Source organism: Pteropus alecto, unplaced genomic scaffold (assembly GCF_000325575.1).
Source record: "Pteropus alecto unplaced genomic scaffold, ASM32557v1 scaffold101, whole genome shotgun sequence".
NCBI lineage: Eukaryota > Metazoa > Chordata > Mammalia > Chiroptera > Pteropodidae > Pteropus > Pteropus alecto.
Genome location: NW_006432945.1, coordinates 2666105 through 2682011, shown reverse-complemented (window position 1 = coordinate 2682011; position 15907 = coordinate 2666105). Strand labels below are relative to the sequence as shown.

General features: G+C 39.4%; 1 protein-coding gene across 1 annotated transcript in view; it reads left to right on the top strand.

Annotated features, from left to right (window-relative positions):
• KCNH1 (potassium voltage-gated channel subfamily H member 1) overlaps nucleotides 1-15907 on the top strand; it is a 309398-nt gene that overhangs the window by 24278 nt on the left and 269213 nt on the right. The window contains exons 2-4 of the mRNA XM_006907696.3: nucleotides 245-368; nucleotides 3776-3882; nucleotides 12658-12786. Coding sequence (XP_006907758.1) covers nucleotides 245-368; nucleotides 3776-3882; nucleotides 12658-12786 — 360 coding nt within the window. The remainder of the gene's footprint in view (nucleotides 1-244; nucleotides 369-3775; nucleotides 3883-12657; nucleotides 12787-15907) is intronic.

The window sequence follows — 15907 nt, the reverse complement described above, 5'->3', positions numbered from 1 at the left end:
TTTCTTCAGGATTCATCAGTCTTGGGGGTGGTAACCTAAGCATTTACATTCAACATATTTGCTCTAAAGCAGTGGTTTTTTTTGATATTCCTCGAAGAGCCATTTTCCTGTTCAAGAGACTGTTATGGAGGGAAGCAAAATATCAACCTGGCTTGGTTGATATTATGTATGTCCTCAATGAATCTCAACTAATGTCTTGCCTCATGGGCCCTTTTTTTCTCCTCCTCCTTCTTTTTTTAAACAGATACGAATTTCGTGTTGGGGAATGCCCAGATAGTGGACTGGCCTATCGTGTACAGCAATGATGGATTTTGCAAGTTGTCTGGCTATCACAGGGCGGAAGTGATGCAAAAAAGCAGTACCTGCAGGTATTTATGATCGGGGCTGTTTTGTTGGACAATCCATTGCGGTATCTTTAGAAAAAGAAAGTGGCTTACTCAGTGTGAGAATCGCCTTCCTCCCATTCAGTGTGTATTCAGGAATGTTTATGATGATACCACCTCCAGTTCACACACTGTGCGGAGAAAATCAAAGACTTAAAACATGGTTCCCACCACCGACGAACTTGCAGTGAGGTGGCGGGAAACTGTAGAAAAACTCAGGAAAATCATTTTATCTATAAAAATGTGAACTCAGGAGTTTATGAGGTATGAGATAAAATTTAACACAAAAGTTAGAAGATTAAATATAATTAAGTCAAATTTATATGATTAAATTAATTTTAAGATTTATGGTTGTTTTAGAAGAATAGCTACAGTGTTGGAGACAAGGACTTTGTTCATAGAACATTTCATTGGGAAAACAGAAGAGAACCAATATTTTGTTGCCTTCTAATTTTTCTTACACCTCTCTCTGATCCCTGACTCAGAAGCTGCAGCAAATGGTGCTCGCAGTGTCGCTTGTGTATTTGACGGGGTTTCTGACCAGCAGCAAGCACCCTTGGGCCTTGGTGTTAGGACAGCTCTTTGAAAGCGTCTTCAAGGTGTGGAGTGGAACCTGCTGCAGACCTTGCCTTCAGGGCCCTGTCAGAGTCTTGGCTCAGCTCTGCCTTTGGCTGCTCTCACTCCCGTCTTTCTTCAGAGTCTTCTGTCTTCAGTATGTTTGCATGAAGCAGCATCATTTTCCCAATGCTGCCAAATCAACAAATAAACTCATCTATGAAAGGCGGAAAAACTTGTCTGCCCCAGGCATCATCTTTGGTTTTTAGAAGCTGCATTTTCATGCTATTAAGTCAGCCAAGTAACTAGATTGGTGCAAAGTATGAAATGTTTTGGATATACTATTTTCTTAAATTTTAGATTTTAGGGACTGGGAAATAGAAAATTTAAGATTTCCCCCCTCTGTTCAAAGGTTTAGAAATTATGGCTCTTAAGTAGTACAATAGAATTCTCATATTCTTGGTATGCTTTGTCCTCTTAAGTGTCTATATCTGCATCTACATCTATATATGCACATTTACGGGAAGAAAATCAGAAAAATTTGCTAACTTAGCCAACTTTTCTTTTATGTAAATTCTAAGAAACTTTTTAAATTCTCCGAAGGTGTCCCTCTCAAGAAATAAAGTAAACATATGTGGTGCTAGCTATATTTCTCATAGCTCAGGAGCCCTTTTTGCTTAATTCTTGCCGTGGAGGCATCTGAAATCTAATGTCTCGGAAAAGGGAATGTAACACCTACCAGTAAACTACAGCTTGAAAAGTACATAAGATGAATGAAAGCTGCCTGTCATATGGCACTTCTCTTATTTGAAGGCTCTATTTTACAGCCATTTGTTTTATCTTGTGAAGGAAATCGCCAGCATATATATACCATCACATCACTTAAATGGAGGTCGCTTATTTAGCAAATTAACTCCGAGAATGTGGGAGGAAGCTAAAAAGGCCTCTGAGCAACCAGCTAAATAAAATGATCATAGAGCTTAAGTTTTTAACCTCCTAGGAGAAAATCTCTTATTTTCAGGCAGGGCTGATTTAGCCTTGATCTATTCTTCTTTTAAAAGATAATTCAACAAGCTTGGTTATTTCTTTCCTGGTTTATAGGTGAAGAGCACAACCCAAAGGCGGAATGCTACATGAGATAGGCACAGAGGAACCGTAGACAATAACAGCTCTCAGCGGGCTGGAAAGGGAAGTAATCATACATGTGCCAGAGAATTCATAAAAAGTAAACATCTAGGGCCCTTTTCTTGGAAATCGGAAGCCTGCAGGAAGCCCTGGGCTGTTCCAGTATCAAGCTAAGCATGGCGCTTGACCTGGTGGTTCAGGAATTGCACTTGATAACCTCTCAGGTTCTTTTTAGCTCTGAAATTCTATGATTCTGTGATTCAAGTCATCAAGAAAAAGTTAGATTGCATTTGGCAGGCATAGTTGTAGAAGATGCAGAGTATACTGTTTAGGATCCCATGCCTCTGTTCTACATTACCTAAGACTTGAGGACTGAGTAGTGCTGTTCTTCTTATTGTCACCTGAGGCCTGGGCTGGGCAGGGGAGATGCTCACTGGGCCCATGAGGAGCCTTTTTCAGAGAACCGTCTTTTCCAGCCCCATTGAGAGATGAGTTTTCTCCTCTTGCCTTTTGTTAGTGTCCTGTGCCATCCTTCGCTCTGACTAGTTGAGGGTGTGTCTTGTTCCTAGAGGAACAAATCTCGATTTTCGGATGATTTTCAGTGTGGGGCCCAGCAGTTTCCTGCCTCTATCGAGAGCTAATACTAGTGGGTAGGAGCTTTACTCTCCAGAGTTTTCTCTAATTTTTTTTTTCCTCCTTAGTCAGCTTTTCTCCAAACATGAGTAGTAGGGAAGTGTATTAGTAAGAATTTGTAGGATTTTGTCATCTCAATTTTTTTCAATGCTTTTCTTCTTCTTTTTTTCTCTTTTTTTTCTTTTTTCTTTTTCTTTTTTGGTGGGAAAACGGTAGAAAAAAGAACTGCTTTTTTTTTTTTTTTTTTTTTTTTTTTTGGTGGGAAAATGGTAGAAAAAAGAGCTGTATGGACAGTGACTGAATCTTTTGGTTCTTTCTTTAGCTCTGTCTTAACGTTTAGAGCATCATCACATTGCACCCCTTTTCTTGTTTGGCTGGTGACTTTTTATGATTTTTTAAATTTTGTTTATTTTGTTGCATTAGAAGGAAAAAGGTGGCCCAAATTTACTCTGCATCTTTCCTAAGAGTTCTTTCAGGATAAAGTTTAAATTACTTCACAAGGCTTATTAGGCGTGTTCTCCACGGTCTGGCCTGTGCTCACCTCTCTGTGTAATCTGCTGCAGATTTTCCCCCTCATTGTCTATATTCCAGACTGAACTACATCCATTCAGGTTCCAGAATTAACCTCGGTCTCACCTCTGTGCCTTTGCATATGCCCATCATTTGCCGTGTATGTTCATTTTCCTCTTTTTCTCAGCTTATATCCACCTGCTCTTTAGATCTCATTTGTTCTTACCTCTGGGAGGCCTTCTGTGGCCACTCGGACAGTGCTCTGTGACTATTCTGTATTCTGTAATTCTTTTTGCATTGGCCATCCTATTTTCTGATCTACTCGTTTCTAGTGTGTCTCTCTTATTGGACTGTTTTTGGGGGGCAGTGATGGTGTCTTGATCACAGTCGAATCAGTAAATCCTTTTTGAGTGAATGTTTTCTGTGTGTGTGTGTGTGTGTGTGTGCGCCTGTGTGTGTGTGTGTTCATTCCACATAGCACAGTTCTAGGTATAGACAGATATTGAACATATTCTGGTAGCATAATTAATATTCGTTAACCTAACTGGAGCTCTTTGGTTGATTTGCAGTTTTATGTACGGGGAGCTGACCGATAAAGATACAATCGAAAAGGTGCGGCAAACGTTTGAGAACTATGAGATGAATTCCTTTGAAATTTTGATGTACAAGAAGAACAGTGAGTATTCAGGCCATTCTGAACCATATCTTAATGTGCTTGTCATAGTAAAATATCTCCTCTTCCTCTGTTGCTGTCTTGGGTTTTCTTCTCTCCCACGAGCTAAATGTCGTTACTTAAACCCATCGTGTGTGTTGGGATAAATGGTATGGATTGATGAGTTAGACTGTTCCTCACAGGAACATTTGAACTTGTCACTAACCAATCAAGTCTTCTTGATCTTTTTTTCTGCCAAGATTAGTGTTTTAGTGTCGATTTACTTATGGCGAGTTGCTGGCTTACACACTTGTAGACTTTACAACATCTTAGGGGAAGAGATGGGACAGACACTCTGTCCATTTCTTCCTTGTCTCTATCTCCCACAGCACCTAGCACAGTAGGTAATACCAGCAGGTACCCAATTAAGAGTTTCTGAATAAAATTTTGTTCTCCTGGTGACCTCAGTTTTTTATCAGAGATGGTATTAATAGTCACAGTGCATTGTTAATTTGTATTTGTTTTGGCTACAATTACTTCCACGAAGCATGTTTAATGAAGTTTTAGGTCAGTAGCCACATGTAAGTACAAAACTTGCCTTTCTCTTGGGAGAATGGAGATTAGCAATATTAGGAATATGGAAAGTGGAGCATATGGCTGTAACAGGGCTGCAGAGGTGTCAGAGAGAGCTTTTATTTATTTGTTTTTACAAACGCTGTTTTGTTTGTAAAGAATCCTGTTCTTTATATGTAGTATTAAATGGTAGGTTATAGGTTCAGTAGAACGTTTCCAAAATGGCCCAGATGGCATATGAGGACGTGGTGGCATTCAGAGTGATAGGTTTTGCTCTGGAAAGCAGGACACATGCTGCTTTTATCTGGAAGTAGCTGGGGCATTGTTTTCAGTCTGGCAGGTTGAAGCAGGCACCCGAGAGGACTGTTGCCTCGCAGATGCTGATTTGAGAGATTAGCTCTGGGCATCTACAGATCCGAGAGGGTGGTTCCTGTAACTTTTATGCTGGAGACGTTACCTTGCTCCATCTCACTTTTTCAGCCAGGAGGTCTAGCTCCTACCCCATCATTTGGCATAAGAAAATTGAGATGAAAGACTGTGAATAGCTCTATGCCAGTCCTTCCACTACGGGGAACACAACTCAACTCAAGGCAATAGCTCTGACCAGGAGCATGCCAGCAGAGGCCTTCTCTGCACGTGTGCCCAAGCTAATGGCGTAAATGAAAGGTTTTCCATACTGGAAGCTTTGTATACTGAACAGTGTGGATTTCCTCATGATACAGAACACGGATTGGGTAGGTGTATCACTAAAATAATTCCTTGTATTTATATTTTGCTACAGAGGTTTTAAGCTTCATTAAACTGTGTGTTTAACTTGTCCAGATTCCACTACATTTGTTTGGCACAAAAGGGAGAGAGAAGGAAGCATAATTTAAATTGAGTTAGTGATTTCACCTGCCATTCTTTCAGTGAGCATGAGACCCAGAGTGAGTGTGAGATGGGAGAAGGGAGTCTGCTCTTCCTTCTGCGCCTCCAGGACTGAAGGCCTTGTGTTGCATCTCATCCCATGAAAGGTGATTCCGGTGTTTAAAGTTGTGTACTTTAGGTAGACCTGGCCTCTGCATGTCAGCCAGTTAGTTCAGCTGATGTTCTATAAAGTATCAGCATCTTTTCTCTCCCTGGAGGTTGAGGTGAGCTTACTGAGAGATGCATGGCAGCCCCGGCACAGGGCTGCACCTTACAGGTGATGTTAAGGCATTTTCAAGAGTAATTGTGGTCATATGCAATTTTTGCCCTACTCTTTGACTTTAGAAAATAAACTGGAGAGTATGACTCCACTCTATTTGAAAATGTTGATTCTCTAAGCCTTGTGAAGTAGGCATGGCTGATGTCATTTATTTCCATGGTATAAAGAGTTAGATAGTTTGATACCTTACCTGAGGTCATGCTCAGCCAGGACCGGGTTTCCAATGCTTATTCCATGGCCATTTTTCTGAGACTGGGACAGTGTAACTGTGAGTGCAAGACAAGGCCACCTCATATGGTGGTCCAGGTAACACACTGTATAGGGAACAGCTGGAAACCAGCTTGCTCCTGGCCTAGAATTGCATCTGTGCCGAGGGAGGAGCTTCTCTTTCTAATTTACACAGAGATATCTAGTGGATGAGCAGGGGTTCCACAGAAGGCTAAGCCTGAACATAAAATGTGAAGCATGAAATTGAGGTGGATAGTGTCAGTTTCTTCCTAGGAACCTGCTCCCTGCTCCCGACTCCTCCAAATCCCACCCTCTCCTGAGGAATTGAGAAACTTGAAATTATTTATTAAGCTTGGGAATTTTATATGAGTTGCACCAAATTCTATGCTTTTTTTCAAGTTTTTTATTGACCAACTATGTCAGACACTAGACTTGCTGCCAGGGATGCGGTTACAGAAAAACAACCTCTACTCTCACAGTGTTTGCAGGGGTGGGGGCAGCATCCACAGGACAGAGCTATAAGTATTTTGATGGTGACACCACATGGGGGGTTATTTAACCCCAACTTATGAGGTCAGGGAAGGATGTCTTCCTAGAAGACAGGAAATCTATGCAGAAACTGAATGATAGGTATCAGGTAGGCAGAGAGAAGGGCAAAGAGTACCCCAGGCTGATGAAATGCACAAAGGAGGGCTGACTATGGTGGTGACCACTGACTGGCTCTTTCCTCAGTTTGCCCGGCTTCACGCAGTGCCCAGGAAGTGGGAAGCACAGCACTTCCTGTTAGGAACTTCTTGTCTGGCCTGAAGTAAAACTAACCAAGAATCTAGTACAGAGCCCGACCTGGAAGGGGTGCTCAGCGAATGTTTGTTTGAGTGGCTTTGAACTTGAGATCAAATATGTGGTCACAGAAAGAAATCTAACTATGGGCAGTGAATACACAATGCAAAATATATATGACTTACCGTTGAATTGTACACTTGAAACTTATTGGATTTCATTAACCAATGTCACCATAATAAGTAAAATTAAAAAAAATAAATAAAAAGGTAAATGAATTTTCTTTTTTAAAAAAAGGAACTCGATAGTTACCAAGAAACAGATGAAAGAAAAGTATGTAATTCAGAGAGAGGGCATCAGAGCTGAGGACTGAGCAGCGTGGGGCTGAACTGACCTGTGATGGAGCGGGAGGAGCAGACCGAGCATCAACGGGTGGGAGGAGAGAAAGGAAGAGGCAGAGTTTGCTTCTATTTTTAAACTTTGTGGTTCATTAGCTTGAAACTTTCATCATTTTTAGCAGTTTTGAGTCCCATGGGGGAACTCCCCCTCCTTCTGTTGAGATTTTAAAATGTGAAATGTCATCATCTAAAAGAATGTTTATTTTTCTTTCCCATTTTTAAATTAATGCATTTTTACTGTGGAGAATAAAAGAAGGCATAAAGAAGAAAAATGGTCACCCCAAAGACAAAGATTCAGAGGAATACGACTATCCTCTTAACTTTTTGGTGTGTTTCTTTTTAGTTTTTGTCTGTGCACATGTTACATAATTGAGATTTTGACATATATGCAATTTGAAATCATACAATTATGTAATCTTTTATCACAAAAATATCCCCATTGTTAAAATTCTTCGAAAACATAATTTGGAATTTTATTAATACTTCTGTTACTGGATATTTATAAGGCTCGAATATATTTGTGCAAAGATATTTTGTGGACATTATGAAATCTTTCCTAGAAGTTGAGAATTACTGGGTCAAGGGATATGAACTAAGGTTTCTGGGACATTTTGTCAAATAGTGTTCTGGGAATCGAAACCCATTTTCAAGTTCACTTGAATATTATGAGCATCCAACTCCGTACCATGCCAGCATAAAACAGTATAATTCTTAAATTATCAAATTGCCTACAATTATTTTTTTCGCTTAATGAGTATTTTTAATGTGAGTGAGATTCAAGTATTTTTTCCTATTTACTATCCATTTGAAATTATACTTTTGAATGTTAATTGTCCAGATTCTTTGCCTGTATATTCTATTTAATTCTAGTGATTTTCTTACTGATATTTTACAAGCTCTTAATAAATTGTTTTGATTCTTTTTTCACCTTCTCCCATTCTTTAGTATTTGCAAGCATAATTTTGTAGAAAGGATCGTCTATTGATAAGCATTAATATTTGTCATACCCTTAGGGGGTGTTGGCAGTAGAAGGCTTCATGGTGTGTTTTGGAATGAGTGTATAGAATACCATTAAATATCTTGAAGGATGGATTATTTAAAAGGTTTCTTTCTATCTATTGGACAGTCTGACCAGTAAACCTGTACATTTTGGTTTGCTATATATTTTGTATTGTTACTTGATTCATTTTCAGTATGGCAAATAATTTTCTTACATCAGCGACAGTTGTCATTAATAAACTCATTCAGTAATCTTGTGCCAGTCAGTTAGTTTTTCCATTTTTCAAATGAGAACATCAAGAGGTATCAGCCTCGAGTGAAAGCAGTACACCCTCTGGGGAACAGTTACCAGTGTGGGACTGACTCCATGGCTTGTGGCTAGGCTGGTGGCCCTATGTTGGGGAGCTCTGGATCAGCATCTCCATCAGAGAAGCCCTGAGAAAGTCATCTTGTAGCATTCTACCAGGCCAGAAAGAAGCTGCTGGCCAAGCACCTATTGATTACCTACTGTAGGCCTGTGGGTTTGAGCCAGCGAGATCCAGATATAAGAAACTGAGTCTGCCTTGGAGGAGGTTATAATCTAGTTGTGGAGAAATATCTAATAGGAAAACAGTCATATTTTGCCTAGTTTCCTAATGGATTGTCTTCTGCTTATTCAGGAGCTATAGGGGATATTGATCCCAAGTCACACACAAAATGAAAAAAAAATTTTCATATTTAAAAAAATTTGTTTTAGAAACTTAAAAAAATACTATATAGAAGTAAAAAATTTTTATGTCAGTATTTTTCTTTGTGGTTCTGCGCTTTATATAGTACCTTGGAAGCTCTTCACCTTACTCAGATAATAAAAATATTCTTCCATTTTTACTTCTGATACATTTATAGCTATGTTAGAGTATTTAGAACATTAAACCATTTGGAATTTATTTTTATGTATTATGCGATGTAGCAGTCTAACTTAATTTACTTTCCACAGTGCTTATTTAGTTGTCTCAGTATAGTAGTCCTCCCTTATCTGTGGGGCATGCATTCCAAGACCCCCAGTGAAAGCCTGAAACCATGCATAGTACCAAACCTTATAGATACTATGTTTTTCCATATACATATATATACCTTTTCACTTAAAGAAAGCACTATATGGATTCTCGTTGACGTATCTGAATTGGCAGCATGTCTACTCTTGAACTTTGGGGCCATTATTAGGTAAAATAAGGGTTCCTTAACACAAGCGCTGCCATACCACGACAATTGACTTGATCACCAAGATCGCTAAGTGCCTAACGGTCGGGGAGCATACACAGTGTGGAGACGGCGGGATGATTCACATCCCAGGCGGATGGAGCAGGGCCTCACATGATTTCATCACTACTGAGAACAGTATGAGACTTCAAGCTACTTAGAATGGTACATAATTTAAAACTTATGAATTGTTTATTTCTGGAATTTTCCATTAAGTATTTTCAGACCACAGTTTACTGCAGGTAACTGAAATTGTTGAAAGGGAAATCTTGGATAAGGTGGGGCCACTACACTATTTGTTAAAAATCCAGCTCTTCTCTTCTCATTTGAAAAGCCCTGTTCTTTATATGCTGAATTCTCACACATTCTTGGGTTTATTTCTCTCCTCTCCTTTTCCAGGAATCTTTTTGTAACTTATTCGCTGCATGAGTTTGGTTACGATATTTTTCCAGTGGTCTTCACCATATGTAAAATGGGAATAATGTCATAGCAGCAATTCTACCTCTCAGTTGTGAGAAGTGAACCATAATATATAAGGACATGGCTTCACTGTAAGCACTTAGTAAATGTAGAATTATTTTCATCATTGCTTGTTTTAGGGCCTGTGCCAATGGCTCTCAATTACAGTAGTAGGTAGTCCTTGTCATTTTTCTTTTCAAAAATTTCTTGGACATTCTTCTATTTTTATTTTTCTATTTGAATTGAATTTCAGTTCATCAAGCTCTGAGAATAACAAATGAAAAAAGAACAATTGAGGTGTCGTTTGAAATTGCATTACATTTGTATATTAAGTAGGGAGGTCTGACTTAAAAAATTGAATCTTCTCATTTACAAACAATGTAACTTCATTTGTTTAGGTTTCGTTTTTTGCTCTTCAATTAATTTTAATTACTTCGAGGCTTAAGCCTTGGTTTTTCTAGCTTTCTGCTTGTTGTGGTTGAGACTGGCTCTCTTCTCTCAGAGCAGGTGGAGGCAGCTCCAGAGTTTCATTAAACATATGAGATACATGCTCTTTTAAGCCATCCAAACACCCCTGTGATGTGATAGTGAGCATTTCAATCTTACAGGTGAGGAATTTAAAAGGAAAGAAGAAAGTAATAGTTTTAAATAACTATGTACGAGACATGTGTTTATTTTTACTGCCTCTAAAGCAGGTCTATTATCCCCATTTTACAAATGAGGAAACTGATTCTAAGAGAAGTTAAAGTGACACAGCCAAGACAATCAATAAAGGAAGAGATAGGGCTCAAACACAGGGTTTAACCTGTATCTCCCAGTGGTCATAAATGGAATCTAAAGATTAGATGGCTCAGTGCCTACTGGAACATTCACAGGCACTGGACCTGGCTGATACAGCGTAGTAGAGGGCCCACAGGTGGCAGCTGTGAAAGAGAAGGTTCTTGGGATTCCAGCAAGACAAGGCTCCTGGTGTTAGACATCATGAATGGGGGGGGGTCCCCTTATTTGATTTATTACTAGTTTGATAAATTAGAAGTGCTTTCTGGCTTACCATCTTAAAAGAAAATTGCTTAAAGTTTTCTTTAGAGCAAAAAGAAAATGGTTTTTTGATTTGTTTGCTTTTTGTCTTACCAGCTAAGATATACCTGAGAGCTGTGGGTGTGTAGGATCAATTGGTGTGACATTCTCTTTTGAATTTTCTGTTGCTTAACTGAAAATGGTTTAAAATCCTACAGATTCTGAGGAGGGGACTCGGAGGAGTAGTAACAAAATTTCTAAACAGTGGATAATTCAGAGGCCATATTCTTGATTTTGGAATGCTATTTGTGATTTTTGTCTGGTAGACTTTTCTTTCAAAACATTTTCTTAGTGACATTATAGTTTATTTGTCTTCTAAGAGCACCCAGAAACTGATAGCTGAAAATGATGGAAAGAGAAAATGAGCAGAAGATCAAAATTAACTATGGGTGAATATGTAGTAGTTAAGATTTGAGGAGAACATATTCCCATCTGATCCGTTTGCTGCCTGTTTGAGTGTACATTTTAGGGTTATTCATACTTACATATGAATAAGTGGTATAGCCAGATGTGTAAGCGAGTTATCATTAAGTCGGCTAACCCTAACGTTAATCAGAGATGTCTCTCTGTCCGCGCTGTGTAGCGTAGATGTTGATGTGATTGCAGGCAGAGAGACCCAGGTGACCTCTTGAGGACCTGTTTCCATCGCCAAGATTCAGTGAGTTATTTGCTTAAGTTACTTAGAGTTACTATCTCCTAAAATAAGATAAAATGCTGAGCACAGTGCCTGGCATGTAGGCTGCTTCTCTAATACTTAACAACCTGGAGAAATATTTACTGGGGTTTTTTTTTTTTTTTTCCACTTGAAAATGGTCATAAAATAGTATGTAAAGGGATATTCCAGTTATGCAAAATTTAGCAAGTAGTTCCTAAGTTCTTACATGCCAGATGCTGTTTTAGAAACTGGGCTACAGAACTAGATAGGGAAGAGCATCCTGTTTTGTGTCTCGTTTAATTTCATTTCACAGAATTGATTGGTCAGTCTGGCCGATGTCCTCTACAGATAGGAAATACTTGTTGTTCTCCCCAGTTTGTTTTTGGAAGACATAGGCTAAGTGAGTGCCCTTTCTGAGAAGTCAATCAGATAAGCCCTGCCCACCTTCTCCTTCTGTGGATCAGAGCAGTGCTTTGGAAGAGCTTATGTATCCCCCACTTTAGCTCAGGAACAAGGAATGGAAGTTGAAACATTCACCAAACTTCCTAAGGCACTGCTGTAATCACAGCCGTAACCCAAAAACCTCCCTTTCTGGGGAAGCCTTTGCTGAGAGAATCACTGTGGTGATTCTTTTCTTTCATGTGTTGTCATTTGCTATTGTATCGGACCCTTTGGGTTTTTCTTTTGGGGAGAAAGACTTAGAAATATAGTTTCGGACCCACAGTTTATTGAGCATGGGAGCCAAATTGATGGATTCCCAAACTGGATTTTGCACTGGGGCCCTTTAACAATGGAAATTTGAGTTTGCATAGTCTGCCGGCCGTGGTTGATAGTGCCCATCCCGGCCCCTACTCTCTACTTGTCCACTACGTGGTCTAAGGTAAGTCTTTAGATCTCTGTACCTTAGTTACTTCCATACATCAGGAGGGATTTTCAATCTGTTTTCTAATCATTTTACAAGAGTTAAGAGATCTGCACTTAGAAAAATTATTTGAACAGAAGAAAAGCACCACTGAGTAGTCACTGTGAAAGTTTTTATTCCAGCAAGAAGAGAAATTAATGGTATAATAACCCCAGCACCCAAAGGAATGAAGCTTTCTAAAACATAAATGAATATTTGTACCTATTCATTCCCAAGTCTTCACTTCCATAGCCCCTCAAATGAGAAGGCAAATTACTGACCAACCTTTTGATATTTCTTTCAGGGACACCTGTGTGGTTCTTTGTGAAAATCGCTCCAATTCGAAATGAACAGGATAAAGTGGTCTTATTTCTTTGCACTTTTAGTGACATAACAGCTTTCAAACAGCCTATTGAGGATGATTCATGTAAAGGTTTGTAATTCTGATTTGTACTAATATATTTATGCCTTTTTTTTTTTTTTTTTGCCTGTAAGTGTGACTCTTGTTACAGAGAATTTGAGGTTGCCAAGGCAATCTCTGCACAAAGATCAAGATTTAAACTTTAATATGTTGAGTAAAGCATTGTATCATTCTGGAATACATTGAGGGAGGAGAAAGAGAGAAAAAATCTTGTTTTGGAAAACATGCGAATCAATTTCATACCTTTTTAGATTAACCCTTTCCAAGAAAGTTCAGATAGAAGAAGGTAGTTGGGCACTTCTGGTATCATCAGAATCTTTTCAGGTTTTCACATGACAGTTGTCTGTCACCCAAATGAGGCAGTCCATGGCCACATTCATCTCATTTATATATAAACTTCTTTAGATTTGACTGAGTTCTAGCATTTCAAGATTTTTAAGATAAATTTTAGCATGTCTACCTGCCTGATTAAGTCCACAGACAGTTAATTCATTTGATCATTTAATCAGCTGTGACCACAGATTTTAGCTCTCACCTCGGCTATATCACATGCATGTATTATTGAAATAACATTGGGGATTAGGAAAGGAGATCGCTCAGAATTTCTGGAACAACTAAACTCCTGAAGGGGTCCCGCTCATCAGGATATACAAAAGATGGTATGTTAGTCTCAGAGGTTTGGGTTAGGGGGTGTCACAGCACGCTTTTCCATCCCTCTTCTATAGTGTGCACCCAGGATAACCAAGAGACGAAGGGAGCTTTCATATTGTAGTGCTTCCTGGCTCTGTGGTTGATTTTCCAGCTCTACCGGTGAGCTTTGCTCATTGTGGTTTCCTGAGATGCAGCAGAGAGACGAGAGTGGAGTCCAGGAGAGAGTTAAACCAGGGAACATTATTCTTGATGGGACAAAATGCTATTGTTAAATGGACATTATAGGAGGAAATAATTAACTCTATTGTTAATTACGTGGATGCTCTCTCAGGGGCTATGTCCTCTGAGGATATTTAAAATCCTAGCACATTTAGGTGCTCACATTTATAGAGTTCAGAGCACAATGCTGTGTATACCAGTGCATCCTATTTTTTTTTTTAACTATCTGATAGTGTAATAAATTAATTTCAGCCTGCCTTTTGGTTTTGAGAACACAGAAGATATATAGTCTCTCAACCAGATTTGTAATTCTCCAATTTTTAGTTTCTGACTCGAAGATTTCTCAGTGCAGTAGCTATTATGTGGTGATAGACTCACTCATGATTGTCATCTTGCTACTGTCTAGAAAGGCCATTTGCTTTTTTGACTGAATAAACTCATAAATAATATTTTAAAGGTAATCAGATATTTTGACACTTATTTTTGCATGCAATTTTTCACTTAACAATTACAACACGTGATTTGGTTGAGTTAGAATGTTTTCTTTTTGTCGCCACTAGGATATTTGCAGATGACATGAGGTGGTGTCGGTTATCAGGAAAGGCATACTCAACAGAGAATACTCCTCACATGTCACCTAGTGTCTTCATTTGATTCTCATGAAACCTGAAAGAAGAGATAAATCACATTCATCTCTTCTGTGTGATAAGTGAGACTCATTTCTGTGAGTGATGAAGTGAAACTCACTTAGACTCACTTTCTTTCAGGAAGAAAATGCTCCACTTCATTGAATCTGCCTCAATGATATATTTCCTTTCTGATAAAAGAGTTTTGTTACACACACACACACACACACACACCACACACACAGACACACACACACAGTCTTACTTATTAGCCAAAGAAACCAGATATTATCTTTGTGAAATAAATAGTAATAACACGTGGCTTGATTTGTAAAAATTTAAAACACAGATGCATACCCTTTAGCCCTCAATGTAGGTGGATCATGCTGCTAGTGGATCATACTTAGTGTCTCCTCTGGGACATGACTTTATAAGCCTGTTTATTTCAAATGCCATGACAGACATGCTTAGACCCTCCCACCTGTCATGTCACTGGGACCCTGGCCCACATTGATGTGCTGGTCTGCTTAGGACAAGATCAAATTTTATCCTAATCTATTTATGATGGAAGAGCATGTTAATTCTCCAGGCCTTGTTTGTTGTAAGTCCATAAACTGCAGTTCTGGCCGCAAGGATCAAATCAAGATGGAAAATACGCTGCTGTGTGGCTGGATTGTTCTCTGCCATGACCTTCCTCCTTGGATGTGCTCTCACACGGAGATTCCAGCAGACCCAGCCTGGGTTTCGGCCCAACACTTCCGTCAGAAGAGTCCTGAGAGTCTCGCTGACCCAGGCTTGTTTAAAATTCACTTTTGAGATGAAATGGGAGGGTGGATAATCCAAACCCCCAGAAAAATCCCCAGATAATTGCTCCTTGGCGTAGCAGCATGAGATGTTTTCCCACCACCAGATTAGTTTTTTTTAAGTCAGTTGTGCTCAGATTGTCTCTAAAAGGACTATGTTTTCTCTGATCATGTAGTGCCTCATGTCAGGCTTGGGAATGGGGTGAGTTCATCCTCATAGTGATGGAGAAGCCAGTTTGTGCCTAACATTTTCTCACAAACGACCCACAGAGGGGTAACCGCATGGGATAATTGGCGGCAGACTGTTTTGACACCTAATACAAGGTAACTCGCCTTTCACGGAGCTTGGAGCACATGGGCCCCGGGAATGCTCCCTGAACCCCCTCTTTCATTAGTTTGTCAGTTGTCTTATCCTTTTTATGAATTATCCAGGCCCTTGACTTCCTCATCTTCTCTTTTCTGTCCATTTTTTGACTGATTCCCTTGCTGTCTGACAAAGAATGCCCACTTTGGCGTGGAGCAGAAATGAAGGTCAAGCTATGTTTGCTGTTTGGTAACAGCTCTGGATTTCTCTCTTATCCCCCATCCCCCTCCAATAATCTTGTGTTAAAGGAGCAAGTTCTTTTTCAAAGATGCACATATTGACTTCTAAATTCATACTTAAACTTGAGCCAAACACGGACGACAAAATGAATGGAAAACTCCAGAGGAGATTTTAAAAGTCCAGAGATTTAGAATATTTGGGGATGAGGGCTTTGGCAAGCTGTCGTAGCTTCTGACCCTTCTCCATATGTCTTCATGTGGGATATTTGTCAGGCCCTCCTGGGAAAGAAA